General features: G+C 64.8%; 5 protein-coding genes across 14 annotated transcripts; 3 read left to right on the top strand and 2 right to left on the bottom strand.

Moving 5' to 3' along the window:
* Positions 1-94: 94 nt before the first annotated feature.
* AVPI1 (arginine vasopressin induced 1) lies at positions 95-1,780 on the bottom strand. 3 transcript variants are annotated; one of them, XM_037399906.1, is made up of 3 exons: positions 1,682-1,780; positions 338-629; positions 95-259 (listed from the first exon to the last, which is right to left on the bottom strand). In XM_037399906.1, the coding sequence occupies exons 2-3, from the start codon at positions 616-618 to the stop codon at positions 193-195; spliced, it is 348 nt and encodes a 115-aa protein (XP_037255803.1). In that variant the 5' UTR covers positions 619-629; positions 1,682-1,780; the 3' UTR covers positions 95-192. The 3 variants fall into 3 exon arrangements, with proteins under 3 accessions (XP_037255803.1, XP_037255802.1, XP_037255804.1); XM_037399905.1 differs by lacking the exon at positions 1,682-1,780 and adding an exon at positions 939-1,061; XM_037399907.1 differs by lacking the exon at positions 1,682-1,780 and having other exon boundaries at positions 334-932.
* On the top strand, positions 1,481-4,100 carry MARVELD1 (MARVEL domain containing 1). The gene has a single exon (XM_037399902.1). The coding sequence runs from the start codon at positions 1,601-1,603 to the stop codon at positions 2,126-2,128; it is 528 nt and encodes a 175-aa protein (XP_037255799.1). The 5' UTR covers positions 1,481-1,600; the 3' UTR covers positions 2,129-4,100.
* A 1,352-nt stretch (positions 4,101-5,452) lies between these two features.
* ZFYVE27 (zinc finger FYVE-type containing 27) lies at positions 5,453-10,955 on the top strand. 7 transcript variants are annotated; one of them, XM_037400805.1, is made up of 12 exons: positions 5,454-5,824; positions 5,897-5,967; positions 6,037-6,223; positions 6,406-6,501; positions 6,690-6,802; positions 7,542-7,672; positions 8,017-8,088; positions 8,254-8,274; positions 8,483-8,627; positions 8,933-9,027; positions 9,816-9,897; positions 10,109-10,955. In XM_037400805.1, exons 1-12 carry the CDS (start codon positions 5,628-5,630, stop codon positions 10,171-10,173), a joined length of 1,275 nt encoding a protein of 424 aa, XP_037256702.1. In that variant the 5' UTR covers positions 5,454-5,627; the 3' UTR covers positions 10,174-10,955. The 7 variants fall into 7 exon arrangements, with proteins under 7 accessions (XP_037256698.1, XP_037256702.1, XP_037256699.1 ...); XM_037400806.1 differs by having other exon boundaries at positions 5,456-5,824; positions 8,933-8,979; XM_037400801.1 differs by having other exon boundaries at positions 5,453-5,824; positions 5,897-6,223.
* A 2,369-nt stretch (positions 10,956-13,324) lies between these two features.
* On the bottom strand, positions 13,325-16,240 carry SFRP5 (secreted frizzled related protein 5). The gene is made up of 3 exons (XM_037401069.1): positions 15,620-16,240; positions 14,898-14,975; positions 13,325-14,491 (listed from the first exon to the last, which is right to left on the bottom strand). The coding sequence occupies exons 1-3, from the start codon at positions 16,149-16,151 to the stop codon at positions 14,151-14,153; spliced, it is 951 nt and encodes a 316-aa protein (XP_037256966.1). The 5' UTR covers positions 16,152-16,240; the 3' UTR covers positions 13,325-14,150.
* A 2,155-nt stretch (positions 16,241-18,395) lies between these two features.
* Positions 18,396-26,603, top strand: GOLGA7B (golgin A7 family member B). Of its 2 annotated transcripts, none has more exons than XM_037401256.1 (5): positions 18,396-18,494; positions 24,063-24,188; positions 24,587-24,739; positions 24,887-24,988; positions 25,109-26,603. In XM_037401256.1, the coding sequence occupies exons 1-5, from the start codon at positions 18,438-18,440 to the stop codon at positions 25,211-25,213; spliced, it is 543 nt and encodes a 180-aa protein (XP_037257153.1). In that variant the 5' UTR covers positions 18,396-18,437; the 3' UTR covers positions 25,214-26,603. The 2 variants fall into 2 exon arrangements, with proteins under 2 accessions (XP_037257153.1, XP_037257152.1); XM_037401255.1 differs by lacking the exon at positions 18,396-18,494 and adding an exon at positions 22,572-22,909.
* The last annotated feature ends 59 nt before the right edge of the window (positions 26,604-26,662 follow it).

Genomic DNA, 26,662 nt, shown 5'->3' with positions numbered 1-26,662 from the left:
CACCGGGTCCAGTACAACGGCCTGGACAAAGGTCCTGCCGCGTTGCGGAAAGGCCGGCAGTTGGTAGGGCGCAACCAGAGCCTCACGCAGCCGCCAGCGTTCACTTTTTATTTTATTAAACATCGACCCCTGTCCGGCGCGCTTAGTGTCCTCGGAGAGCCCGGCAGCTCTGCTCTTCTGCGGCCCGGCCAGTCAGCGCTGGTACGTGGACCCCAAGGGCGCCTGGGTCCCGCGGCCGCCCTCTGGCTCCTCCGCAATCCTGCAGGGAAGATGCGTGCGTTAGCGGCGCGGCCCGGCGGCGCTTCCGCGGCTCCCCGCCGTCCCGGTCCGCACCTACCGCAGGCGGCCGAAGCGTCGCAGCGCCGCCATCCCGCTGCCGGGCCGGGCCGTCCGCCGCCGGAGCCGCCGCAGGGCCCGCGCCATGCGCCGCTGCCCCGCGTACCGCCAGACGAGGCGGGCGCGCTCCTCGGGCCGCTCGGCCCCGCCGCTCCGGAACAGGCTCCGCAGCTCCGGGAGCCCCACGCCCTGGAAGATGTTGGCCGATGCTCGCTTGCGGCCGCGGGCTGCCGGCGCCGTCTGCCCTGGAGGGTCGCTCGCTACCGACGCGGGCGTGCCCATGGCCCCGGCCGCTGCGGGCACCGGAAAGACGGCGTCAGGCTCCGCTCCGCTCCCGCCGCCCGGCCCGACCCGCCTCTGCCGGAGGCCGGCGAGGAAAGGGCAGGCGACGGGGCGACGCCGCGCCGCGGCCGCAGGGAGGGGGCGGGCCGGGGTGCCGGGCAGGAGGCCAGCCGCGCGGGCGGGGCCGCCGGGAACGCGGGAGGCGGCCGGCTAGGGCCGGCGCACGCAGGTCCGGTCCCGCCCCGCCGGTGCCCGGGGCGCTGGGCCCCGCCGTGACCCACTTTCTCCCCGCTCCGCGCCCGCCGGCCCCCGGCACAGACCTGGCGGTGGCGGATCGGCGCGGGTCTGCCGGGTGGCCGCTGCGCTCCCGGGGCCGCCTCGCGCCGCCGCACCGGGATCCCGCCGCCGCCGCGTGCCCCGTTCATTCACCCGCCCCGCCAATCCGCGCCCTCCTCCCGTCGCCGGGGCCAATCGACGCCCAGGGGCGCGGCCGCACCGCCTCTCGGGGGGGGGGGACACGTGGCGCAAGTGACGTAAATAGGCGGGGGCGTGGCGGGCCCGGCCCCGCCTTCGGGCGGAGCCCCGGCGCGCGTCACGTCGAGGGGGAATCCCGGGTGACGTAGGGGGGAGCCCCGGCGCGCGCCCCCCGCCGGCCGCCGCACGGGGTCCCGGCGCGCGGCCCCGCCGGACCCGGCCGCCCCGCCGCCGCCGCCGCCTCCCGCGCCCGGCGGTGCGGCCACCCCTGCAGCGGCGGGACGGGAGGGGTGCGGCGGCCCCCGCCGCCGTCCGCGGCGGCCCGCGGGTGTCCGGTGGGCCGGCGGGAGGCGCGGCGGGGCGCGGGGGCGGGGCGGGGAGGGGAGCAGAGAGGCCCCGCGCGGGGAGGACCGTTAGGCGCCAGATGTTTGGCAGCGGCCGGGGGAGGAAGTCGCTGCCGGGGCCCTGAGTCCCGCCCGAGCCGCGCCGGAGCACGCAGGGCCCCGCCATGGCCCGCACGGCTCCCCCGGCAGTGCCACCGCCCCCGGGGCCGCCGGCCCGCGGCTCCCTCAGTCTGCACCGTGCCTACCTGCGGAGCCCGCTGGGCCTGCTGCGCCTGGGGCAGCTGGCGCTGGGCGCTGCCTTCTGGGTGACGGTGGCGGCTCACAAGTACGAAGGAGCGGCCCACTTCGCCCTCTTCGCTGCCGTGCTGGTCTGGCTTCTCACCCTGGCCCTCTTCGGGCTGAGCCTGCTGGGGCGCTGGGCGCTGGTGCCCTGGCTGGGCTCCCGCTGGCTCCTCACCAACCTGGTGCACGACCTGGCGCTGGGCGTGGGGCTCTACGCAGCTGCCACTGGCATCATGGGCTACAAGGCTGGGCAGAGAAGCTATTGCAACCTGCCGGGCTACAGCCAGCACTGCCTCTACGGCGCCTACCTGAGCGCCTCCGTCTGCGGGGGCATCGCCGCCTGCCTGTACCTTTTCTCGGGGCTCTACTGCCTTTCACGGCGCTGCCAGGACCAGCGTGACATCATCTGAGACTCCATGGCGCTCGGCTCCCCTTCTTCTCACCCGCGGACAGAGCGCAGCCCCCCTTCGGGACAAAGTGACCCTGCAGCCCCATCCCCTCCCGGCTGAACGCACCGCGCTTCCTCCAGGGACTCCTGCGCAGATGGACGAATGGACAGAGGCCTTCCCCGAGCATGGCTTCCTCTGCATCCCGCCCAGACAGTGTGGACACCCAGCTGCTGCACAGGCCCCTCTCCCAGCCCTGGACAGACGTAGGTTATTGCAAGTGGAAGGACCCCAGCGGAGAGCCCTTCAGAGGGACCCCGAACTCTGGGAGGCCCCTAGGGCCCGTGCCCAACTTCCCTGCCCCCGGCCTTGCAGATGCTGCATGCTCAGGTGGGTGCCAGCCTGTCCGTGGGGCGGAGGTGGACTGGCCTGGGGGAGCTGAGCTAGGGGCAGTGGCAAGTAGTGAGGCTGGGTGGGCGTAAACACGCCACCCCCCCCCAACCCTCTGGCAGCCCCTTCCTGCCATTCCCAGCTGCGCTGTGCCTCCACAGTTCCCTAAGGGAGGCTCTGATCTCCGCTTCCCCAGCCCGGGCCCCTCCTCCTGTCTGGCCTGAACATGTCTGCCGTCTTGCCAGAGCCCCGCGGGGCTCAGCCCCTCCCTGCCCCGCACTCTGGGGATGTGGAGACACCCAGGTCCTGCACAGCCTGGCACGGCATCCCCCCGGCCCGCCGGGCACGCTGTCCTGTTTGGGGACTAAGCCTGTGCAGGGCAGCAAGGCCTCCATCACTGCAGGGCGAGGGGAGGGGCGAGCCGGGGCATAGCCTGGTCCTGTGACCCTGGGCAGGGGGTGAATTCCTCCAGCCCTGAGGTTCATACTGCCCCGGGACAGGGCCAGGTGCCCCTGGGGTTGAAGGAGCGGGGCACCGGCTTGTTCTCTCCCGTTGCCCTCCTGCAGCGAGGTTCATGGCTCTGAGCCACTCGGAGCCACCGAGCCTGCCCTGTGGCCTGGCTGCTGTGACAGGGGCAGGCACGACCTTGCTGGTGGTGCTGGAAACTGGTCTGCAGCCCTGCCTGGCTTTGCAGCCCTTGGTTTATCATCCCAGAAAACTCTCATGTCGGGACTCTCTGGCTCCATCTCGGGGCCCTGCGCTGCCTGGAGACCATGGTGAGGTGGAGGGCAAGGGTGAGCATGGCAGCATGGCAGTACTGGGTGGCTGCTGGCACCGTGTCAGCAGGGGAGCTGGGGCCAGGCATTGCAGGGACACAGCCTGTCTTGGGGAACAGGAGAAGAGGACACCAGCAACGGGGCCAATCCCACGCTGGATCAGCCTCCACAGCCTGCCAGGTGCCAAGCCCTGAGGACGCTGTGTAGGGCTGACGGGAGCAATGGGCAGCCAGAGACTGGGAATTTTTGGAGGAGCACCACACTGGGGCTGCCCTGACACAAGACCTCCTCGCTTTGCCTAGAGGCAGGTCCTCTCCATCGCTCCTGGTTCAAGGGAGGGTCTGTCCCAATCTCTGCGTGGGCTTGGACTGGTAGGATGGGTGTCCCCAGCAGCTGGCTGCGGGCTCTGGCTGTTGCCTGGGGTTCCCTGGTGCCTTTTTTTGAGGTGGAAATCAGCAGCCATGATCCCCTTGGAGCTTGGAGGGGTCTGGAGTTGGCACTGGGTCACCGCTTCCATCACGAGGTGCTGCCCCAGCTGATCCCTCCTCATGCTCGGGGGCCCTGCCAGCCCCCAGGCCACCTACCCCTTCTCTGGGCAGGATGTGCTGTCTCTATCTGTGTCAGGGCTGGTCCCTGATACTGCCTGCCCATACCTGCTCCAGTGCAGCCCCTGGCCCAGGCTGCCCAAAATGCCCAGCGGGGCTCCTGCCACCACAAGTGCCTTTTCTTGGCTTTCTGCAGCCCTGCCTGTCACACTGGCTCTGTCCCCCTCCAGACCTCCCTCTGGTGCCTATGGAATCACTTTCCAAATAAAGCAACGTTGGCGCTTATGGGTGTCTGGGGCTTTGTTTCAGGGCTGCGACCTGCTGGGGATGGGGTCTGAGCTGAAATCACACCTGGCTCTATAGGCCTGTGCCCTGGGGTCTCCTGTCCCTAGCCCCACTGCCCCCTCCAGAGACGGGGCACAGCCTGGTGCTCATGTGGGTGCTGCGTGTGGGCACCTCCCACCACACAGCAGTGCAGAGGGAGGCCAAGTCCCTGGGGCTGCAGCTGCAGGGACTCACCGGGGACAGGATGGAGCTGCATTCCTATGAGCTTCATCACTCTGGCCTGAAAGGGCTCTCTGTGCTGGGGCCAGGGCGCTGCTGGGTAGTTGTGCCCACGCTGCTGGGCCACTGGAGAGCTGGGGGCAGGCTGGGGGCAGCCAGCATCTCCTGGGGCTGGCTTCAGCCCTGGGCCACAGTCTCGAGACAGGGATAAGCTTTGGAACTCTACCTGCAGCTGGGGTGCCACTGGGCTGCCCACCCCTCTGCCTGTGGGACATGTACCCTGCTCACCAGAGGCTGTGGGCAGCAAACAGCAGTGTCGAGCACTGCACTGCCCTCATAGCTCGAGGGCTGGCATAGGGTTCTAAGAAGGTTACATGGAGTATTATGGGATGGCACACACACCCTCCCCTTTTGGCATCAGATGCAGCCTGGGGTCCCCAGAGCATCCCTGGGAGCCAGCAGTCCTGCCCTACTGCAAGCACCTGGCAGGACAGCCTGTGGTGCCTGGGGCGGTGGGAGCAGGACTGCAGTCTGCTGTGCAGGGCAATGCCTGCACAGCCAGGCCTGGGCTGTTCTGAGGGCACGGAGGGGCAGCAGACAGGCTGCCAGCCACGCTCACAGGCCTGGGGGTAACCCCTTGCTCCCTCCCAGGGAACCCCGGTGTGGGGCAGCTGCCTGGTCTCTCCCTGTGGAGGGGTGCCCCAGCAGTGGAGCCCACGGGGACAAACCCACAGTGCCCCAACAGGGCTGGGAGCAGGCTGTGCCGAGACCTGGGCTGGGACTGAGCCCTGGACCAGGATCAGACCCGCATCAGCACGAGACCCGGGCTGGGCCTGAGCCCCAGATCAGCGTCAGTCCAGAATCGGTGCCCAGCCCCGGACCGGCCCCAGACCGGGACTGAGCCCCGGACCGGCCCAGACGCGGATCGGGACCGGGCCGGGACCCGGATCAAGGCCGAGACCCGTATAACGGCCGGCCTCACCAGGCCCGCGTCCCGGCCCCTGACTGGCCCCGAGCCCCAGGCCCAGACCGGTGGCAGGCCCCGGAGCACCCCCGCGGGCCCCAGTACCAGCACGTACCGGGGCAGAACCGCTCCCGTTTCCGGGGCCGCGGCCTCTTCCGCCCCGTAACTCGCGCAGGGGGCGGGGCTTCTGCCGGCGCTCTCTAGCTCGGCTCTTCTGATTGGCTGCGTGCCAGCGCCGCGGGTGAGGTCAGGGCGCACCTGGCCGCCGCACGGAAGCGCTGTGTGGCGTAGGGCCGAGCGCGGCGGCGGGCCCGGCCCGGCCCGTTCTGTTCCCCCGGCTCGGCATGCAGGCGGTAGAGCGGGACGGGGCGGCAGGCGGCCCCGATGGGGCGGCGGGGAGTGGTGAGGCCCCGCCGGAGCCGCCGCCGCCCAGAGCCGCCGCCGCTTTCGACCTGCTGGAGCTGGTGCGGAGCTACCGGCGGCTGGAGCTGTACCTGGAGCCGCTGCGGGACGCCGCCGAGGGCGTCCGTTCCCTCCTGCGGTAGGTGCGCGCTGGGCCGGGGCCGAGCCCGCCCTCGGGGCCTCGCGTCCCTCACCCTCCCTCTTCCCGCAGGTGGCAGCGGCCCGTGTGCTCCCTGCTGGTCTGCCTCGGCCTCAACTTCCTCCTGCTCACCCTGGGCCAAGGTGCGTGCGGCGGCGGGGGCCGGTCCCCTCCCGGCGCCCCCCGCGCTGACGCTGTCCCCCCTCTTCCAGCCGCCTGGTACTCGGTGCTTGCCCTGCTGGTCGCCGTGCCGGCCCTGCTGGGCTACCTGCAGGAGTCGTGCCGGGCCCGGCCCTCGGAGCCGGAGCTGGAGCGCAGGCGGTACCACAGCGTGCGCCGGGAGGACCTGCGCAGGGTGCAGCTCTCGCGGCAGGAGGCCATCGCCCAGGTCAAGAGCTTGTGAGTCCCCGGAGCCCTCCCTGCTGCGGGGCTCCTGTGGCCTCTGCGCCTGGGAAGGCTCCTCCGTGGCTGCGGGGGGGCTGCGTTCGTGCCGGTGTGGCCCTCCGTGAACTGCATGACTGTGGGGGAGTCAGAGGATGGGTTTGTTGGGCCTTTTTGCGACTGTGAGGTCTTGTTCGCAGCCTGATCCAGCTGGAGGGGTTCCTGAGTGGGATGTGCTGCACCTGTGAGGCAGTGTACCGCGTACTGTACTGGGAGAACCCTACTGTCTCTTCCCAGTGAGTAGTACCAGGTCAGGCACCCTGCGGTGGGCTGAGCAGGGAGGGGAGCCTGGCTAGGCCTGTGGAGTTGCATTTGATGTGTTTGGCACTTGGAGAGAGCAGGTGGAGGACCATGAAGGAAGGGGGCTTGTACTGTGGTGTGAACTGTTTTTTCTTGACTGCAGTGTCTTGCTGCTCCTTACCAGATTTTATGGAGCGCTACTGGGCACTGTCTGTGTCCTTTACCTGCTGCCTCTCTGCTGGGTCCTGGCCATCTTCAACAGCACTCTCTTCTTGGGTAACACCCAGTTCTACCAAGGTAAAAGACCTTCCTGGAAGTGGCCTGTGTGGGATTGGATGGGGAAAGGCCCTCTGAAGCAGGGATCCTGCCGTGGACCTCTCCCAACACCATCATGTGAGCCCAGTGTCCTATGTTGGGCTCTTCCATGGGACCTGAACACCACCAAGGGCGCAACTATGTCCTAGGGATGGTGCTCAGCAGCCCGGGTTGGATGGTGGGGGCCTGGGGCTCAGCTGGGAGAGGTGGGAGCCTCACCTGATGTGCGTCCTGGCCTCGGTGCTGCTTTCTGCTCTCCTCTGTGCTGTGGCAAGCCATGGCCTGGCAATGCAGCCTGTGCGTGAGCATAGTCACCCATCTCCGTCCCTTACCTTGCTCTGCAGGACTTGTAATACTCTTGGTGCCTGTGGCAGTGTATGACGCAGGCTTGAAAACTTGCTGTTGGAGGGGAGGGGAAGAGCTGGAGGTGCTCCCTGTTCTGTGGCATGTGCTGTAGGAGAGCTGGATGAGATCTCTGGCTGAGCTGTGACTAAGGCCCCTGCTTTTTCCTATCCTGAGCTGGGCCAGGTGGTGGAGAGGGTTCCTTGTTACCCTAACTCTGCTTTGTGAGCGGAGGGTGGCTTAGGTTACCTGATGGGTGAAGGTTGTATGTGTTAGTGTCCCAGCGTGAGCCCTGGAGATTGGCTCTTGCAAACAGCCTTTTGTGTGGTGAGGCTGGGAGAAGTGCCACCCTGCTCCAGATGTGCTTCCCTATTACCAGTGATAATGGAACTCAAGGCCACAATTGAGCAGTGTGTGGGCACCAAACCCCTTGAGAGCATTCCAGAACCTGCTGAACCCCTGCCAGCTGCTGCCCCGCTGGATCGGACCCCCACACCCACCAGCACAGAGGTGAGACAGGGGCAGAGCTGGTAGTTGTGGGGTGGGAGCTGCACGGTCATCCCTTTGGTCTGACTGTGCCTCTGTCCTTCTACTTACAAACTCCTTCCAGCTGCCAGCTTTGCTGGAAGCCCAGGAGCCCCTCCTGAGTTACTCTGGGGCTGCCTTGCTGTGCTGGAGGCTTGGCTCAGTTCTCTTGCTGCATGTAAGGGTGCACCCTTGGGAGGCAGGGGCTCACCTCACCTTCTGGAATCCTTATCTTCTCATGGGGCTGCTAGGGGCCTGGTCCTTTGTCCTGGAACCTGCGCCAGGGGGTGTGGGGCTACAGCAGGACTAGCTCTGTGAATCTCTTGCAGGACCTTACCCCTGGCAGTGTGGAAGAGGCGGAGGAGGCAGAGCCTGATGAAGAGTTCAAAGATGCTATTGAGGTTTGAGGCTGGTGGAGGTGGGCTGTACCTGCAGGGCAGCTGAGGCGGGAAGGTGTGAGGACCTTGGTGGGCAAGCTGGGTGCTCAGGGAGGGTGGCTGTGGGGCTGGGTGCCTCTGACTCAAATATGTACTGCCTCTCCTCTCTGTCCCATGCTGCGGGAGAAGGAGAACCAGCTACTGGTCATGGTGAGTACTGCCATACCAAGGTGTACGAGAGAAGGGCATCTCCTCCCAGCTGGAGCTGGCAGCCTTTGCCTGGTTTGCTGATGGCTTGTGGTGATGCCAGATGGAGCATCCTGCTTGTTGGGTGCCTATCTCTGGGGTGGGCTGCCCTGCACCCCTTGAGCATGCTCCCAGCCACACCTTCATACTCAGCTGGCTTTGGTCTCTGCAGGAGGATGATGAGAGCTCTCAGTGCTCAGCAGATTTTGACCTCAGCCTCCCGGACAATGGTTTTATGAGCAAAAATGAGGTGATCCGCAGCAAGGTGTCACGCCTGACTGAGCGCCTGCGCAAGCGCTACCCCAGCAACAACTTTGGTAAGGCTGGGAGCGGGTGCTGCTTGAGAGAGCTCAACAGAGTGGTGTCTGTGCTGCTTCTGGTGGTGACCACTGAACTGGGAACAGACAGAGTGGTGTAGTACCTGCTAGGGACATGCTGACATCTCCAGTGATCTGCCCTTTCGATGGGGAGGATATTCCCAGCTGTCTCAGGAAGGGCAAGAATGGGAAGATGCAGCAATGTTGTCTCTGAACTGAGCCTTTATAACAGCTGTGGGTGTTCCTGTATCTCTTGCAGTCCCAGGCAGCAGAACCCTGCCTGACCTCTCTTCTCTTTCTTCCAGGGAGCTGCACAGGTTGTGCAGCCACCTTCTCTGTGCTCAAGAAGAGGGTGAGTTTTTGTCTTCTGCCCAGCTTGCTGCCTGCACCTGGGGCAGAGGTGTGTGTGTCTGCCTTGCTTTGGCTTTCTCTGGCAACTTGGGTGGCTGGCCTCAGTCACAGCCCCGCAGCAGATGACCCCAGCTAAGTGCTGGGTGTTGTCACATGCCTAATGGTGCCAGAGATCACATGTGCTGGGGAGCCTTCGTCTATTTGCTCCTTTGGAAGCTGCCTCAGGCCAAACCTGCATGTGCTGGTGTGGAAGGCACCTGCTCTGTGCACTGGTTTAGCCCATTTACCATGGCCTGAGAACTTCTGGTGAAGCAAAGCATGGCTCTGCTTGTGGGAACTAGAGGAGCAAAGGCCATCCTGTTGTCTTATCTGAGCCCATGTGTGTGACACTTGATGCAGTCCTATGGGAAGGATGCATCTCTTGTCCTCTCCTGCTGCCTCCTGTTCTCCAGACTCTGGCACCCTCCCCTTACTCTTGGATTAGTCTTAATACACATCTGGGACTCTCTGGAGCTTGTGTCCCTCCAGGGTTAGAGCATGGGAAGTGACATAAGGTCTTTAAACCTCCTGGACCCTGTATTCCCAGTCCTTTCTCAAGATGGGCACAGGTTGCCTGTGATGTTAGAACATACTTGAATGCAGATCCAGCATTAGGTCTGGGCAGTTTGTCCAGGTGTTGTTGGCAGATGACCCCTTTGCTGTTGGTGTTGGGGCTTAGGGCTTGCACTCACTCCCTTTCAGCAGGGAATGCTGTTAGCAGTGCTTTGGCACTGGAGTTTGCTGGGGAGGGCTGGGAGTGGGCCTGGAGTAGTGTCTCATCTCCATCTCTCTCCACAGCGGAGCTGCAGTAACTGTGGGAACAGCTTCTGCTCCAGGTGTTGTTCCTTCAAAGTCCCCAAGGCTGTGATGGGAGCTACGGGTGAGTGGAAAGGTGGAGGAGGGCAGAGCTCCTGCTCTCCCCTGAACTCTGCTGCAGGGATTTGCCCCAGCCCTGGTGGGGAGGGTAGATGGGACCAGCCCAGTGCAGTCTGCCTTGGGACAGAGTAGTGATGGGTTAGCAGCTCCGTGGCTGGGGTCCCTAGCCCGTAGTGGGGAAGGGTGGCATCTGTGACACCTGCTTTCCTTTCCAGCCCCGGAAGCTCAGAGGGAGATGGTGTTCGTGTGTGCTCTGTGCAACCAGGTGCTCATCAAGTGACTGAAACAGGCCCAGCCAGCTCCTGAGTCCTGCACTACCTGACACCTGGGACAGCAGGCACCCTTGCAGCAGGAGCCTAGGCCGCTTGGTTCCCAGCATGGCATCACCCTGCCAGAGGATGCTTGTGCTCAGTGCTCCTCCTGCCAGTGCCAGGCTGGGGGAAGATCAGCCTTCCTTGCCATGCAACATCTGCTGCACCAGCTGGGTCCCTGTGGTGCAACATTGCCCACAGCTGTGCCCCAAATCCTGTGGCTGCCCCTCACAGCTGCTGCAAGCCCTGGGTGCTCCCTCGCACTCGCTGCATCCTACCACATACTTGCCCAGGCCCTGCGGCCTGGCTCAGTGATGGAGGAGTCATCCTTCCCACTTATGGTCCTACCTCCACCTCCTGGGTGGGGCAGGACAACCTCAGGGCTCTGTTCCTACCTTTCCCAGTACTGTGCTAGGTGACTGTATTTTTGGGATCAAATCAGAGCTCTGCCTGCATCCCCAGGAGATGTGGTCTTTGGTCCTGGCTCAGCTGAGACCCTGCTGGTTGCTCCAGTGCTCTTCGGCCTCGCTGCCTGCAGGTTTAATCTTTTCCCCCCCCCCATGTTTGGCTGTAGTGCAGAGGAGGCAAGAGGGTAAACTTAGGCTGGGCTGTGTGGCTGAGTCTCCAGCTGCGGCGTGAGAAGAGGCACAAGTTGGTGCTGCTCTGTGCACTTAGTGACTGCTGCTTTCTACTACAGATTAATATATAAGTGTATATAGAGAATGACCAATAAATCTCTTGTCCTCAGCTGGCTCCTGTCATGTCCCAGTGAAAGCTGTCCTAGATCACCCTGGCACCTCTCTGGCCTTGGCTGTGCTGTCCTGCAGGTGGTCATGGAGAAAGGGTGTGTGTCTGCCACCAGCTTGCCTTGCTTACTGGGCTTTCCATCTTCTGTCACACGGTGGCCTCATTTGCCCCCTACTCCAGGCTCTGTGCAGCTGCCCGTCCTTGGCGGTGCCAGGGCTGGATCCTGTGGGGCTGGAGCCAGGAAGAAGCTCTGCTCTGGCAGGAGCTGCTGGGCTTCCTCTCTGTCTCCTGGGGCTGCTCCTTCCCCTGCCCTACCCAGGCGGTGGTCCCAGCAGCTGCCTGCATGCACAAGGGTGACCTTTCCCTGTGTGAACACCAAAGCTCCCAGCCATCCCAGGAATGTGACCCTGGCTGCTGTGCAGCTGGGAATGGCCATGGCCTGGGTCCCTGCCAGCCAGCTCCAGCTCTCCCTGGTCAGAACCTCTTGGACTGGCATTGCCCAGTGCCCACATGGCTGTGACACCCACCAGCCTGGGAAGGTGCTGGGGGCGCAGATCTTGCTGCTGATTGTATGCCCCACCAGCATGGGAGTTTGCAGGGGACAGCCCTGGGGACAGCCTGAGCCCTCCTCTCAGCTGTGGGTTTGTAAATGCCTTCCTCGAGCCGTGTGCTGTGGAAATCTGGGGGAATGCTGGACTCTGCAGTGATGATGAGCGTGTCTGAGTTGAGCTGGGTGTGCTCCAAGGCCAGGCTGGGGGGGGGGGGGGGGGGGCTGGCATGCAGAGTGCTCAGCAGTTATCGGGAGCAGTGGTGCAGCTTTAAGATTGGGGAGGGGACTGTGTAGCACCCAAAGGGCTGTGGGGGTGTATCTGCAATGGGGCAAGTGCTGGTCTGTGAAGGGGTGGTGGGGTTTGAGCTGTAGAGCTCATATGACGAGCGGCGGGAAGCAGAATGAAGTTACTTGTCTTTTGAGAGAAAACACTTGGAGCAATAAGTGTGATGTCTGCGTATGTCTGAACGCTCCCTGGAAAGATGCTAATGACAAAAAATACAGAGGGCTACAGATAAACTTGGGCTGTAGGAGATGGGGGTTTATTTGCGCACTTTAAGTTTAGCGGTAAAATGATGTAATTGACGATGTTTATTCCTATGGCTGTGTGCTCAGCAGCCTCGCTCTGAACGTACCTTCTAATGATATTTGAGGGTTTTTTCCCCCCAGGTTTTTTCCACATGGCCAGGTGGAGGGTGGAGGTAGTGACTGCCTGCCCCTGGTGTGAGGCTGTGGCAGGGGCTGCCTGCCCCATGTCCCTGGCCAGCTGTGGGGTGGGGGCATGTCCCCCTGGCTGGAGCAGGATGTGAGTCCCCTTTAGGGCTCTGGGTGGTGGCCAGCGGGGCCATGCTCGAGCAGGGATCACCCCCGTGCGGGGCAGGTGCCCAGTGGCCTTGTCAGCCAGGAGGAGGGTGGGCATAGGCGTCCCATGGCCTCAGTTCCCCCCTTGTCCTGGGAGGCTCCCCTGTGGCAGGGCCAGCTCTGGTGAGAAGCTGCAGTGTCAGGCAGCCAGGCACTGGGTAAATATCCTGGCAGCCACCTTCGTGCCTCCCTCACCCGGCGGGATGGGTGGATGCAAGAATTCACTGGGTAAACAGGATTGGGGTGGGACTGGGGTGGGCTGCCCGCCTTGCCTGCTACCATCAGAGGGGCCAGACTGGGGGCTGCCCTAGTCCCGGTGCTGCTGGGGGAGTCCCAGCTGGTGCAGGTGGGTGGCCCTAGGGAACCTTTTGGGGGGAACCTTTTGGGAAGAGGCTGTAGGCTGTGGGGTGAGAGATCTGGCAGCTGAGCAGGGCTGGCTGGGAGCCGCAGGCAGGGTTTACGGGTGGTACAGAGGTGGGGTGCCCAGGGGTGGAGGCTGCCTGGTTCAGGATCTGCCCCCTGCTGTGCTTGATGCCAGGTTCTGCACATGCGCCTCCGACTCCCAGCTCGTGGATCTGTCCCCCAGGGGTGACAGAGGGAGAAACCTCTCTGGCAAACACCCTCAGACTCAGCTGTGGGGCTCCAGCAGCAGTGATGGCCCCGTGCCCCCCATCCTTCTCATCTCACCACCCTCCCAGGCTCCCTGAAGTGACAGGGATGCCTGAATCTCCAGTGATGCCTGTGACCACTGGGAACCTCACCTCCCAGCTTGGCCGGGCTGACCAGCCTCGGGGTCTGGGCACAGCACCTGGAGCAGGGCTAGAGCCAGAGCCCAGTGTCACCCTGCTCCCCCAGGCTGCCCCAGCAGGCAGGACCAGGAGCCCCCTCCCATTCCTCCTGGGGGCCCTGAGGGAGCCCCAAGGGGCAGTTGCCCATGAACCACAGGGAGCCAGACACAGGCATCTCTGAGGCAGAATAATTTACTGTGGTGTGAGTGGGCAAGGGGTGCTTGGGCTGCATCTTGGCAGGGGAGTGTGTGAGGGATGCAGCAGAGCTGGTCTGGGACCTTGGAGGAGGACCCACCCCTCCTGAGTTACGTGGGATGGGCAGGGTGGGGGTGCCGAGGCAGGGTCCATGCTGCTCTGGGCACTTGGTCTTGTTTGTGGAGACAGCAGGGCAGGAGGGACCGGCCGCAGCTGAAGTGGATCCTTGCAAAGGTCGCATAATCCAGAGCTGGTGTGTGAGCTCAAGGTGAGGGCATGGGATGCTTTGGTGGGCTGCAGTAGGGATGTGGCGGGGCTGAGGGTCTGGGGCGTGTTATCAGGGAGCTGGGCAGGGGATGCAGGAGTGCAGGGTAGAGATGCCAGGTGCAGCCAAGGGGTCCCAAAAGAGCCAAGCAGGGATCCTAAGCGCAGGCAAGGGTCCCTGGGGTGCTGGGCAGGAGGCTTGGGAGTAGTCAAGCCTCTCTGGTGCAGACCAGGGTTCACAAGCATGCAGAACATGGGCCTTGGGCAGCCTAAGCTCCTGGGTGTGGGTAGGTGTCCTGAGAGCAGAACAGGGCTCCTAGGGGTACCGAGCAGAGCTCTTAGGAGGGGACAGATGTCCTGGCAGTGGATCAGGGCTCTCACAAATGCAGTTGTGGCTCCTGGGGGTGCAGGGCAGGGCACAGCCAAGGGGCCGAGGGGAGCAGAGCTGGGGTTCTGGGGTGCAACCAGGGATGCCAGGGTGCCAGGGGTGCGGCATCAGGCCAGTGCAGGAGTCCTGAGACAAGGCAGGGTGGGCAAAGCCCTAGTGCTGCCCAGCCCCATAGAGCAGGGGGTGGTAGAGGGGACAGGGGTAGGAGAACATGAACTTGACAGCAAACTTCATCTCCTTGTTGTGCTTCTGCCAGGGGTAGACAGCGAGGAGGAGCAGGCGGCCACCCACCTTGCGGCCCATCACCAGGAAGCTGCCGCTGAGGCTGTCGAGCTGGGGGCAGGGGCAGGTGCCTGCGTTCCTCATATGCAGCACCATTTTCTTGGTGTCCTTGCGCTTGAGCGGGCCCAGCTTCAGCACCTTCTTCTTCTGGGCGGCCACCAGCCGCCGCTCCCCGTTCTCCTCTGTCATTTCCTTGATGCGCATCTTCACCACTGTGTGGGGCAGCCGTGGAGCACAGTTGGGGGGGAGGGGATGAATGCCGGGGGACAATGCTGGGGTGATGCTGGGGGGGGTCTGGGCCAGGTGGCTGTGCAAGACAGGATGCAGCCTGTCCCTGGGGTGGAGCCCAGAAGAGTCTCTGGGGAAGTTGCTGTGTGGGAAGGGGCTGTTGGAGGGGTTCAGCACAAGCTCCCAGTGACCTTCCCAAATGTCCCATTCTGTCTATCCCAACACCCCCACCCCCACCCCGATGTTCTTCTCCTGTGGTGCACCCATCCCATGCACACAGGGTTCAAGGGAATGGCCTGGGGAGGTGTCCCATGGGGCTGTCCCTATACAACCGTGCCCTCCAGGCAGCCCCTTGTCCGGGGGGACCAGGAAGTGGACCGCAGCACTCACCAAAGTCACTGGAGCACATCTGCTCCATCATGCCATCCGCCTTGTGCTCCATCTCGCACTGGGTGCAGATCTTGGACACTATGGTGAGAGACCGGCCACTGTCACAGCTCCTGCTGATAATGCCTGTCACCTGGGCCAGCTCCGTGGGCACATGCTGGGAGAGCCCCAGCAGCTCCTCTGCTCCCTGGTCAGCTGTGCCAGGGTGGTGTGGGGGGCACAGAGCACCTCACTGGCCAGTGTCCCAGCACCCTACCAGGAGGGAACAGGGTACGGCAGCACCCTCCATTCAAATGCTGACACTTTGGGGCACAGCAGTAGCAGCAAAGGTGGCCCCAGCCTAAAGGGTATCACAGCCCTGATCCTGACTCTGGGCTGCCTTTGGATGATGTCCCCTCCCCTGCCTGAAGGGACAGCCACACTCTGACAGTAGCATGGGGCCAAGACTGCAGGTGCAGGATGCTCTTTGCTGCTGGGGTGGGACCTGGGGACCCTGGGCAGCAAGCGGAGCTGAGGCAAAGCAGCTGGTACTGCTGGTATTGTGTCCTCTCATGCTCTGCTGCAGACAGAGGGTCCTTGGCCAGCACCAGTGCCCTGGACTCGGCTTCGAGGGGTGCAGGGGCTCTGCAAGGGGGCCCTGCATGCGGGTGCCTGGCTGCATGGGGACGTGCTGATGGCAGGTGCCCCACGTGTCTCCATCCCAGCACAGTGCCCTTCCCACTTACCTGGTGGCGGTGTGGCTTTGCTGTTCCCGAACTGGACAGCGATGCAGAGCTCATGGTCGGAGGGGAACTTGCCGCAGTGCAGCATCTCGGGCCAGGGGAAGCCATAGGACTCCATGACGGGGGCACAGGAGTCACGCACCACCTCGCAGAGGGAGCGGCAGGGGTAGACAGGCCGGTCGAGGCAGACAGGGGCGAAGAGGGAGCAGAGGAAGAGCTGGGTGTCGGTGTGGCACTGCTTGGCGAGCAGGGGCACCCAGCTACCAGCCTGCTGCTTGACCTCAGCCATGGTCTCGTGCTCCAGCAGGTTGGGCAGCCGCATGCGCTTGTAGCCCACGTCGCGGCAGAGCTGCATGTCGGGCGGGATGTCGAGGCACTGCGGCTCCCGCCCGTAGAAGCGCCCGTGGGGCAGGCTCTCGGGCTGCCAGCCATAGTAGTCGTAGTGCTGCCCGCTGCCCGGGGACCCCGCCAGCGCCAGCGCCAGCGCCAGCAGTGCTGTGCCCCGGCCACCCGGGGGGCTGCCCGCCTGCGGCATGGCCACTGCCCGCCTGCCGCCACCAGCCGTGCCTGCCGAGCGATGGGAGCGCGGCTCGGCGCTGCCTGCTCCCTTGGCGCCTCCCACGCTCCTGCCCTTTCTAAGGAGCCCAGGGAGGCCTCACCGGCAGCCAATCTGCTCCGGCTGCGGGGCCCCCCCGGGGCTGGCCCCCCGGCCCCATGCCAGCCTGCCCTGCCGGCCACCCCGCCGCGGCTTGCCCTTCCACCCCGCTGCCCCAGCCCTCCCTCCTCGGGCAGGCAGGTGGGTGCATGGCGCTGCGTGCTACTCGCCCTCCCAGGGACCCCCCCCCGCACACAGCCCCCTCAGCTCAGCCTAGCTGTGCGTGCCCCTGCAGCACTGCCCTCTGGAACGGCTGGCTCGCCTGCCCTCCTGTCACCAGCCCCCCTGCGCCCGTCCCACCTGGCACCCCACCCTGGCATGGAGCGGGGGACCCTGGTTCCTACCTTGTGTCGCCCCTCCCCCCCCCCCCGGTCTCCTGTGTCTCATTGGGTATGGTTTTAGGGATGCTTGGGGTGCAAGGGTGGAGGAGCCAGAGGCTTCATGCTGCAGGACTGGGCTCAGCTGTGGTACCCATGTGCCAAGTGCCACATGTGGATCAGTGCCAAGGCAATGCTATGTGTGGGGTCCTTATTGCTTGTGTATGGCCCTGCCAGTACGCACCTCAGGCAGCCCATGGTCTGCTGGGCACAGGCACAGCTGGAGTTACACCTCCCAGCAAAGGGCTTGTGCTCAGGCTCTGCCAGTGCCCAGGGCATGGGTAGAGCTGGAGCCCAAGCAGGGTGAGGGTCCTGCTGGGGCCACATTCCCCCATCCCCTTGGAGATGGGCTGGGCTGGGGGGTGCAAGGCTCAAGACCCCACTAGAAACCCATTTGTCTGCAGAGGTTATCTGGGGCACCCCCTTCCTTTCCCACGATCGATGCCCCTGCCTGGTCAACGGGCTCTGGGGCGCCTCTGGCCCCTGCCCAATGGATAAAGTGGTTCTGTTAATGGGCGACAGAGCAAACAGCCCAGTGCTGGCAGCGATAGCAGCTACCCTTTGCCCTGGGCTGGGGGCAGGGACCATCCCCCCAGTCCTGGTTGGATCCATCTGCTTTGGGGCCATGCTGGGAACCTCACCTGCACAACCTGCACTTGCCTGCAGTCTGCCTGCCCTTCCCATGCCCTCTGTGCTGGGCACAGTGCCCATCACCGCATCACCCAGTGATGCTTGGTGCAGGCCAGGGGGTGGTCTGAGCTCATCCCACACTGGCCAAGCCCCGGAGATGGCACCATTAATGTGTAACTGCCAGGGAGCATGATAAGATAGAGTGGCCCTTTATCAGGGGCTACCCGGTAGCAGGAGGGAGGGTGCTGGAGGCATTGGGCTGTCACAGCAGCAGTGAGATTGCCTGGAGATAAGTGCTGATAGTAAATAGCTAATCCGTGATGGATGGGCCAGCGCAGGACGTAATTGCCATGGGAGCTGGGTTGGGAAAGGGCTGGTGAGGCCTGGGAGCATGAGCGGGGAGGTGGAGGCAGAGGGAGCCCAGATGTGTGGGATGGAGCTGCCAGTGTGCGGGATGCTGAGCACACCTTGCCTCATAGGTGTGCAGTGTCCCCGGGATGTCCCTGCGGCATTGCCAGCACTGGTGCTGTCCTGCTTTGGACCACAGACTGGTTTCTGGCTCTCAGCATGCCCTGTCCCCCAGCCCAGTCCAGCCCCCAGCACACACAGTCCCTCCCAGGAAGGTGCTGGGGTTGCTGAGCACCCTGTGCCAGCTGGCACCCCACCAGATGAAGGCAAAGGGGCTGGGGGGGGGGGGGGGGGCGGCAAGGGGCTCCCTGCCAGCTGGCCCGGTGCCCCTGTCTGTCACGATGCCTTCATTAGAGCCACTGAGTAACCTCCTGGCAACACGGCCACCTGGAGGGAGCAGGGCTGGCCCCAGGAGAGGGTTGTCCATCCTCTGCTCCTGCCCTGCCAGGTGCCCTGGCAGCCTTGTCCTCAAGCTGAGGCTGTGCCCCTGCGCTGGGGGGCCTCTGCTGCACCCCCATTGCTTTCTTAACCCTTTCCCACCAGGGATGTCCCAGGGGAGGTAGATCTGGGCTGTACCTCGGGGTAGGGGGTGGCCCCAAGGCAGCTGGAGCTGGCACTCTGCCCTGTGTCCTGTCTGCGCAGGCTACTCCAGTGCCGGCTGGGGGACTGACACTTGCCTCTGTCACTCTGAGGAGCTGGCTGTGCCACTGCCTGTGTTACCTTTCACAGCAGCAAGACTGGAAGCAGGGCCATGGGGGCTGCCCCCTCCACGGTGGGGACCTTGGGGACAGCCAGCCAGGGTGGCACGGTAAGATGACATCCCCTGGGCGTGCCCCCTTGCCACTCTGGGCCCTTCCCAGGGACTTGTGCCTGGCTGTAGCACAGTGTAGATGAGCCAGGAGAGCAGGAGGCCTCTGGGGAATGAGATGCTGAGCAGGGTCCTGGCCACTGCTTTCTGTCCTCCTCCATTGTGTCCCCACTCCCTCTCCCACCTCAGCTTTGGATGCTGCCGACCTTGTTTCTGTGGGCAGAGACACATTCCCTGGGCCTGGGTGGGCTGAGAGGGCTAGGTGGGCTCCCTCCCATTCTCCCTGTCCTCTTGTCCTCCCTCTCCCAGCCCCATCCCAGGCCCCTGGGACTCCTGACTCCCAGGCTGCATCAGTGCCAGGCGTGGGCTGCACCCACCGTGGAGCAGGGACCCTCGGGAGGGGACAGCACACTGGGGGTGGCCGTGCAGGGACACGTGTTCTGGGCTGTCTGGCAGTGCCTGACATGGGGGGCAATGCAGGGCTGACAGCACGTCTCTGCGGGGGTGGCCCTGCCTGGGGGTGGCCGAGGGAAGTTGGGGCACGTCTGGGGGCACTGTGGGGCCGAGTTGGTCCCGGGGCATGGGACCGGTAGGTCTGGCAGAGGGCAAGGGCAGTGGTGGCCGTGCACTTGCCCTGCGCCCACACACGCTCCCGGCTGGCCCTGGCAGCCCCAGGAATGCATCTGGCAGTGCTCCCGGCCCAGCTGCGGGACAGAGGCTGCCCTGGCGCCCTCCCAGCCCCCCCGGCAGCTCCTGGCCCTGCCCGGCTCCTGCCAGCCTGCATACAGACCCCCTGTTCACTGCCGCCCCCGCCCCCCTCCCCGGCCCCAGCCCCTCTCTGCGGGGCAGGGAGGGGGCATGGGCACCTCTGGGAAAAGAGTCCCATTGCCTCGCAGCATGGCTGCGTGCATGGGGACATGGGGACGCTCTCTGCAGTGCTGCTCATCTGCTCATCCCCAGCCCCACTGGGGAGGTGGGAAAAGCCTCCCATGTCTGCTGCCAGCACAGCCCCACTCCTGGCATGGGGTCAATCCTTGCACAGGTTTGGCTCCCAGCCGGCACCTTTGCCAAAGGTAGACCTTGGCACCTTGCTCCGAAACCACATCCCCTCTCTGCTTGCTTGTTTGCAGGAGAGTGTTGTGTTCCCCCACCATGCACCCCTGCACAGTATGCTGGGGGCTGCCCCCAGCCTCTGGGGGGGTCCCAGGTGCAATGGTGTCCTGGCAGCACCCATTGGGATGGACACAGCTGGATGTGGCAGTGCTGCAGGTGCCACAGAGCAGTGCCCATCCTCAGGGTGCCCAGGCCATAGGGCTGGTGGGCCCCAGTTTGGGGCAGTTTCCGTGTCCTGCATGAAGGCACAGGCTGGGGCACTTGGATCTGTTTTCCAGTGGCTCCCAGTGTGGTGGCATGCTGCCCTCCAGTACCGGTGCACACACCTGCCGTCTCCCAGGAAAGGTTATCAGCTGATCACCCTGCCCTGCTGTCTCTGTGTGTCTCTCAAATGTCACCGTTGTCCTCGCTGGTGTGGTGAGCTCATGCTCCCTCCCCATTAATGAAAGCCCCCCCAGTGCCATGTGAAGCAGCTGCGAGGTCCTGGCCCTACCGTGGCCCCTTTGAAGCAGAGCCAGGGTTGCTGACAGCCCTGACAGGCTGGGGATGGGGCTTGGCACACAGTGGGTGCAGGATGGGACCCCAGGGGTTGGTTGGTCTGGGGCTGGTCACAGGGCTCCAGCTGTCCTCCACAGCCCCAGCCACTGTGCTGAGACTGCAGGGAGGATTGGGGTGCTGGGACCAGGCACAGTGCCAAGCACCTGGGGACATGCTGGGGACACCCACTGGTCCTGGCCTGGGAGCCAAGTGCAGGGGCTGGAGCAAGGTCACTGTTGGGACATGGCTGCCGCAGCATGATGGACATGGGCATGCTGGCTTTGCGTGGCTGGCCGTAGGGGCTCCAGGCAAGCCCCACGCCTGTCCCACATGGATGGGGGCAATGGCAAGAGCCAGCAGCGCTAAGAGGTCTGTGGGGTCTGTCTGCAGGACAGCTCAGAGCCCCCTCACTCCAAACACAGGGGAGGACCCAGACAGCTCTGGCAGCAGCTGTGCCTGAGATGCCCGCCCCCACTGCCAGGCAGCCTAAAAATAGCCCCTTGGGGCTCAGCAGATGGAACAGAAGGGCCAAAGCCCTGTTGCTGTAGGCACCCTGCCAGGCACCATGCATAGCGTTGAGGGCTAGGGGACAGCAGGGCCATGCAGCACTTTGGGGCTGCTCTGAGCCCCTGCTGCCCCTGCTCCTACTGCCTGGGATGGTGTCAGCTATACCAGTCTCCTTCAGCCTTTGCCCTGCCCTACTGGGAGCCATGGCATGGCACGGCACAACAGCAGCCTGTCCCCTGTGCATAGAAACCAGCAGAGTGTGTCCCTGCTCTGGTTAAAACTAGAAAGTCTACAATGGTGGATCCTGCATGGGGGGTTGGCAGGCCCCAGTGGGCTCTGGAGATGCTGGAGGCTGCAGGCACCACAGGCAGGGCCAGGGGCTGTGCAGCAATGGCGAGCACTGTGCGGCAGGGCTTGCTCCTGGGTAGTATGGCTGGCAGAAGGCAGCTCTCCCTGATGGGGTGAAGATGTCCCACCAAAGGACATTCCTTGACACATGCCCTGGTCTTGCAGTCAGCAGGTCTGTGGCTTGTGAGGTAGCTGGAGCGCTGGTTGTGAGCTGTGAGGAACCTGGGCTGGGCTGGTGCAGCCAGAGAATAAACATCCCTGGGGCAGCACCACAGGGTGCAGGCAGATGGACAGACCCTGGGGGAGCAGGGACATTTGTGCTCCCCTGGCTGCTCTTGGTCCTTTGCCTGGCATGGGAGAGCAAACTTCATCTGCTGTCAGGCACAGCATTGCCATGGCAACTGGCAGGGTGCTGCCAGGCGGGCAGCCGAGCCCTGACGTGGCAGTGATACACAGCATGGGAAGGTGCCAGCACACAGGGCCTGGTTTTGGGGGCACCTGGGGCCACACTTGGGTGTGTGAGTGTGTGCACATGCCCCTGGGCGCACGTTTGGAGGCACATGGGGCGTGCAGGCAGGTGTGGGCATCCAAGCGCACGCACAGATGCCTGTGTATGTGTGTGCATGCCCATGCATGTGTACATGGGAGAGTTCACACACACACCCCCACACACCGAGGGGGGTCCTTTGGCCCTGTGGCACCGTCTAAGCAGACTACCCCACTGCTCCAGAGTGTAAGCTGGCAGGGCTGCTCTGACCCGTGGGAACAGTAGGTTGCCCCTGAAAGCTATGGGATCCATAGCTATGTGTCTGGAGGAAGAAGAACCTTCCGACTCAGGTTCCTGCCTGCACGTGTCCTTTGGTCCCTTGGTCACAAACCCTGACACATCGCAGAGCACAGGGGCTGCCTGCTAGCCACCTGCTAGGCTCTGCCGCTATTTGCTCTGCCCGAAGCTTGGGCTGGTGCTCAGGGCAGGGAGCAGGAGTCGGCTGGAGCTGCCCCTGTTTGGCCAGGGCCCCTGCGCCTCAGGCAGCCGGCCGTGCTGTGTTAGCAGACGTGCTGGCAGGGCCTGCGCTGCCTTCAGCATCACCCAGGTGCTGAGGGAAGGGCTGGCTGCTCTCCTGCCTGGCGAGGGCCTTGTGCCTGGCCACCGCGTCCCTCCCGCCTCACCACAGCCCCAGCTGTGAGCACCCCCTCCTCCGCCTCTCGGGAAGGCCTCTGTTCCCCCTGTTTGGCATTTCTCCGGCTCTAATTGAGCTGTCAACGGGCAGAGATAACAGGGAATTCGTTAGCGCCGCTCTTTGATGTCTGCCCGCGCTGCGATTGCAGCACTGGCTCCAGAGCGCAGCGCCAGCTGCAACTCCCTTGCAAACAAACAGCTTCAGAGGCGGCCCCTGGCACGGCGGGCTGCCAGCCCCAGGGTGGGCTCCCCACAGTCCCACCGGGCCAGCCCCACGGTCGCCCAGGCCCCCGGTTGCCTCCAGCAGCACCCCCTCGGCGGTCAGTTCCCCGCAGGGACCTACAGCCGCATCCCCCCGGCAGCCGTGCCCCGGTACCCGCAGTGCCCGCCGGACCCCCGGCACCCACGGCAGCGGCCCCGCCTCGCAGCCCCCCGCTGGGGCCAGGCCCGGAGCAGCCGGATCCCGGGGCCGCCGTCCGCAGCAACGGGGCCGCGTCCTCCCGGGGCTCCGTACCCGTAGCGGCAGGCGCCCGTCCCCGTCGCCTCGGGGCGGGCCGGGCGGCTGCGCACACGGGGCGGCCGGGCCCGCCTCCGCCGCCCGGCACAGCAGCACCGCGGACAGCGCCAGCCCCCGCGCGGCTCCGCACGGCCCCGGTGGCAGCGCCGGTCCCCGGCCCGGCACAGCCCAGCCCGGCGCGGCCCGGCCGCACGCCGCGCCATGGCCACGGAGGTGGGTGCGCGGCGGCGCGGCGGGGCCAGCCGGCAGCGCGCATCTCCCGGGCCGGGCTGCGGCGGAGCCCCCCCGCTCTGCCCTGCCCCGGGCCGCCGCCATCGGCTGGCTGGGCGCGGGGGGTAGGGGTCCGCGTGGGGTGCGCCGGCACGGGGGGGCAGCGTGGGGCTGGGGTCCCCATGGGGTGCACTGGGGTAATGTGGGGCTGGGGGCTGGGAGGGGTGCGTGGTCTGTGTGCATCGAGCGGCCAGCGTGTATGTGGGGTGCTTGGAGGGGTGGGAGGGGCGGGGAGAGTGGTGCATGGCGCCCTTGTTGCAGGGAGCGGCGTGGGTCTGGGGTGGGGTGCCCCGGGAGGAGACGTGGCTGTGGGGCTGGGGGTCGCTCTCCCAGGGGCCACGGAGAGGGTCTATGGGACACACAGCAGGCGGTGGCCCCATGTAACCCAACGGAAAGAGCAGGGAGGGGTCTGACACTCGTCTTTGGCACAACCTGGCCCCTCCATCCTCCTCTCCACCCCCCCCACCCTCCCCCACCCCCCCCCCCCCTCAAAGCTGCCCGGCAGCCCAGAGCGCGGGGGGTTGGCGTGTGTCCCCATAACCCGTGAGGTGTCAGGGCTGGGGGGCTGGGCTGCGCGCCTGCCACCGGGGCTGCCGATCCCTTTTGTGCAGCCGCCGGCTGCAGCCTGGCCGCCCGCTGCGCCGCCGCTGCAGCCCGGCCCCCTGCTCCAGCCTGGCTCTCTTCCGTCCTCCCGCCGGGGAGCTGCCGGGGTGGTTGGGTGCTAGGGCGCTGCTGGGGACAGGGGGCTCTCCCCTCCCCAGGCTGTGGCCCACCAGGGGACACACACCCATGCATGCAGCAGCCAGTGCAGGCGAGGCCAGGCACCAGCCCAGGAGCACATGCACTCGCCCACACCCCGATGGCGGGCTGCTGCGGCGCCCTCCCCTCACTGCCATCCTCCCCTTGCCCCTGGCCTTGCACCTCCAGCACCGAGCTCTGCTCCCGGCATGACACAGCCTGCGCTGGGGGGTCCCTGCCCTGGGGTATGTGAGCCTGCAGCCTCTGACACTGGGGGAATGGCACTGCTCCCCAGTCCCCTGGCAGGGATGCCTGGCATCCCCCAGCTGTTGCCCCCCTGCCCCCTGCTGCCCCCCAGGTGCACAGCCTGCAGGAGCTGCGGCGCAGCGCATCCCTGGCCACCAAGGTCTTCGTTCAGCGGGATTACAGCGATGGGACCACCTGCCAGTTCCAGACAAAGTTCCCCCCTGAACTGGAGAGCCGGGTAGGAAGCCTGGCAGGCTGCCATGGTGCAGGGTGCCCTAAGCTGGTGCCCTATGTTGTGGGCTCAGGGGCAAGAGGACACTGAAGACACGGGGCCTCCACAGGGTGTTATATGGCTCTGGGTCATCTGATGCTGCTGGGTGCATGCAGTCACTGCTACCTTGCCTGGTTTTCTGGGGCTTGGGTGCTTTCGGTGACCGGGAAGCTCTGGTGAAGGGCTGCAGGCTCAGCAGGTCTTGGCATGGGTGGGAGGTGGGCAGGGGCCAGGGAGATGATATAGCAGCTGGGCAGGGAGGAGAGGGTTAAGTGCTCCCCAAGTTCCCCCGGGGATGGGAGAGGGTGGTGCAGGGGGTCAGCCTCTAGCCAGACTCCTCTTCACACCACTGGTTTCTGCTCTAGATCGAGCGGCAACTCTTTGAGGAAACCGTGAAAACCCTTAATGGCTTCTATGCTGAGGCGGAGAAGATTGGGGGCAGCTCGTACCTGGAGGGGTGCCTGGCCTGTGCCACTGCCTATTTCATCTTCCTCTGCATGGAGACACACTATGAGAAGGTGCTGAGATCCAGGGGAGGGCTCAGGGGCAAGCATGGCTGCCGGCCTGGCGGTGGGCACAGGGATGGCACAGGGAGCAGGGGGGGCTGGAGGCCAGAGCAGGCAGCAGTGCTGGCACACTCTGAGTATCCCTCTGTGCACTGGCAGGTCCTGAAGAAGATCTCCAAGTACATTCAGGAGCAGAACGAGAAGATCTATGCGCCACGGGGCCTGCTGCTCACTGATCCCCTGGAGCGTGGCATGAGGGTTGTATCCTCTGGGACGTAAAGTGCTAGGGGGGTGACGAGGGCAAAGAGTGGGGGGACATCGGGAGTGGGTGCTGGGCAATTGGGCTGGCCCATCTCACTGACGATCCTTAGCAAGGCCCAGATCGAAATATCCATCTATGAGGACCGGTGCAGCAGCGGCAGCTCCAGCAGTGGCAGCTCAAGCAGCAGCAGCGGTGGAGGGGGTGGCGGGGCAGGGGGCCGGTGACTGGCAGGGAGTCCCTACAGGGACTCATACTGCCGGGACAGTGCCCTCTCTGAGCTCCGCAGGCTGCACTACCAGAGCACGCGCTTCTGAGCCCAGGGAGGGTGGGAGGGGGAAGCCAGGGGCTGCCTAGCGGGGCTGCCCACCCCCGTCTGCTCTGTGCCCCCCGCAGTGAATCTGCCCCTGCTCAGACCCACTGCGGGCAGGGGTTGGTGCTGGGGCATCCTAGGTGCTTTCCGCTGAGCCAAACTGGTGCCAAGGGGCTCCCACAGCCCTCTGGGTGCTCCGCACTGCTGTCCCTCCCCCAAGTGAAGGAGCTTGCCCTGCCACGGGCAGTCCCAGCTGGCAGTGCCCCGCGTGCCGTGCATCGTGCATCAGGGAGCAGCAAATCCCCAGGCAGTGCTAGGGGGGACACACAGATCCCCATGACTACAGGCACTGCCAGCCCTTGCTGCGCCCCCTCCCTGGGACATCCCGCTCTTGGTGCTGCAGGGTGGGCTCAGCTGCTGCGTGCCCACTGCACAGGGTGCCTGGCAGAGCCCTGGTGCTGCTTCATCTGCACGATGGTGCCATGCATTCACCACAGACCTTCCCCACATGCTACCAATTGCTGCTCCCCAGCCCTGGCCAGATAGATGCCCTCACCCATCTGGTAGTGGTATCCTTGCCAGCAGCATCCCTCAGCGCTGCCCACGACACTGGCTTCTGTTCCCTGCCTGACCTGGTGCCATCCCCAACTGTACCCAGAAAGATCCTGAGCCCCAAGCCCCATGCCCAGGGCAGGGAGGTACAGTGCTGGGCAGGCTCCTGCCGTTGTGCTGCATGTCCTGGGCTACCGCATAGCTCAGCACAGTGGAGGCTGAGCTGTGGCATGGGCAAGCCGGGCTCCCTGTGCACTCCCAGCAGAGCCTGCCTACACCTGGCTTCTGGCAGCCCCCTGCCTGCTCTTCCCCATGACCTGCACCAATGCAGGAAGGCTGCCCGGTGGAGCAGCTCCACCAGTACCCTTCCTCTCCTGCTGCTGAGCCCTTCCCTGCCCACATGTCCTGCATGCATCTGCCACCAGCACCGCAATTCTCAGTCTGGCCTGTGGTGGGGACCTCGAGGGGTACCTGGGTCTGGCTGCAAGGTGTGGGGGTTCTCGGGCCAGCGTCAGATGGGGGGGGAATAGGAGGGTCCCTGTGACATCCAGCACCCCAAGGAGAAGAGTCCTTGCCTGGGTGCAGGGCTGAACTGAGTGGGCATTTCTCTTGTGGGGTCCATGGAGGGAGGACCCTGCCCCATGGGACTCCTTTTGGCTTGGTCATGGCATGTGTGTGGGGTGACCCTGCCCCCACCGTTCCTGCTGGGGCCCCCCTGCATGGAGACCTTCCTCAATAAACCCCATGCTTCATCCCTTACTGCCTGTCCTCCTGTATCAGAGCAGGGAGTGGGGCAACGCTGGGAAGACAG

This window comes from Falco rusticolus, chromosome 9 (genome assembly GCF_015220075.1).
Source record: "Falco rusticolus isolate bFalRus1 chromosome 9, bFalRus1.pri, whole genome shotgun sequence".
NCBI classification, from domain to species: domain Eukaryota; kingdom Metazoa; phylum Chordata; class Aves; order Falconiformes; family Falconidae; genus Falco; species Falco rusticolus.
Note: the sequence above shows the minus strand (reverse complement) of the source record. Positions and strands in the feature narration are given on the sequence as shown.

Bases quoted from the DNA above. Each gene is read 5' to 3' on its own strand.
- AVPI1 (XM_037399906.1), bottom strand. From the start codon at position 618: ATGGGCACGCCCGCGTCGGTAGCGAGCGACCCTCCAGGGCAGACGGCG. The intron at 260-337 runs GTAGGTGCGGAC...TCTTCCCTGCAG, and splicing joins CGACGCTTCGGCCGCCTGCG to GATTGCGGAGGAGCCAGAGG.
- MARVELD1 (XM_037399902.1), top strand. From the start codon at position 1,601: ATGGCCCGCACGGCTCCCCCGGCAGTGCCACCGCCCCCGGGGCCGCCG.
- ZFYVE27 (XM_037400801.1), top strand. From the start codon at position 5,628: ATGCAGGCGGTAGAGCGGGACGGGGCGGCAGGCGGCCCCGATGGGGCG. The intron at 8,275-8,482 runs GTGAGTACTGCC...TGGTCTCTGCAG, and splicing joins AGAACCAGCTACTGGTCATG to GAGGATGATGAGAGCTCTCA. The intron at 9,028-9,815 runs GTGTGTGTGTCT...CTCTCTCCACAG, and splicing joins TGCCTGCACCTGGGGCAGAG to CGGAGCTGCAGTAACTGTGG.
- SFRP5 (XM_037401069.1), bottom strand. From the start codon at position 16,151: ATGCCGCAGGCGGGCAGCCCCCCGGGTGGCCGGGGCACAGCACTGCTG. The intron at 14,976-15,619 runs GTAAGTGGGAAG...CTCTCACCATAG, and splicing joins CAAAGCCACACCGCCACCAG to TGTCCAAGATCTGCACCCAG. The intron at 14,492-14,897 runs GTGAGTGCTGCG...TGCCCCACACAG, and splicing joins GATGTGCTCCAGTGACTTTG to TGGTGAAGATGCGCATCAAG.
- GOLGA7B (XM_037401256.1), top strand. From the start codon at position 18,438: ATGGGGGCTGCCCCCTCCACGGTGGGGACCTTGGGGACAGCCAGCCAG. The intron at 18,495-24,062 runs GTAAGATGACAT...GCTGCCCCCCAG, and splicing joins CAGCCAGCCAGGGTGGCACG to GTGCACAGCCTGCAGGAGCT. The intron at 24,189-24,586 runs GTAGGAAGCCTG...TTTCTGCTCTAG, and splicing joins CCCCTGAACTGGAGAGCCGG to ATCGAGCGGCAACTCTTTGA.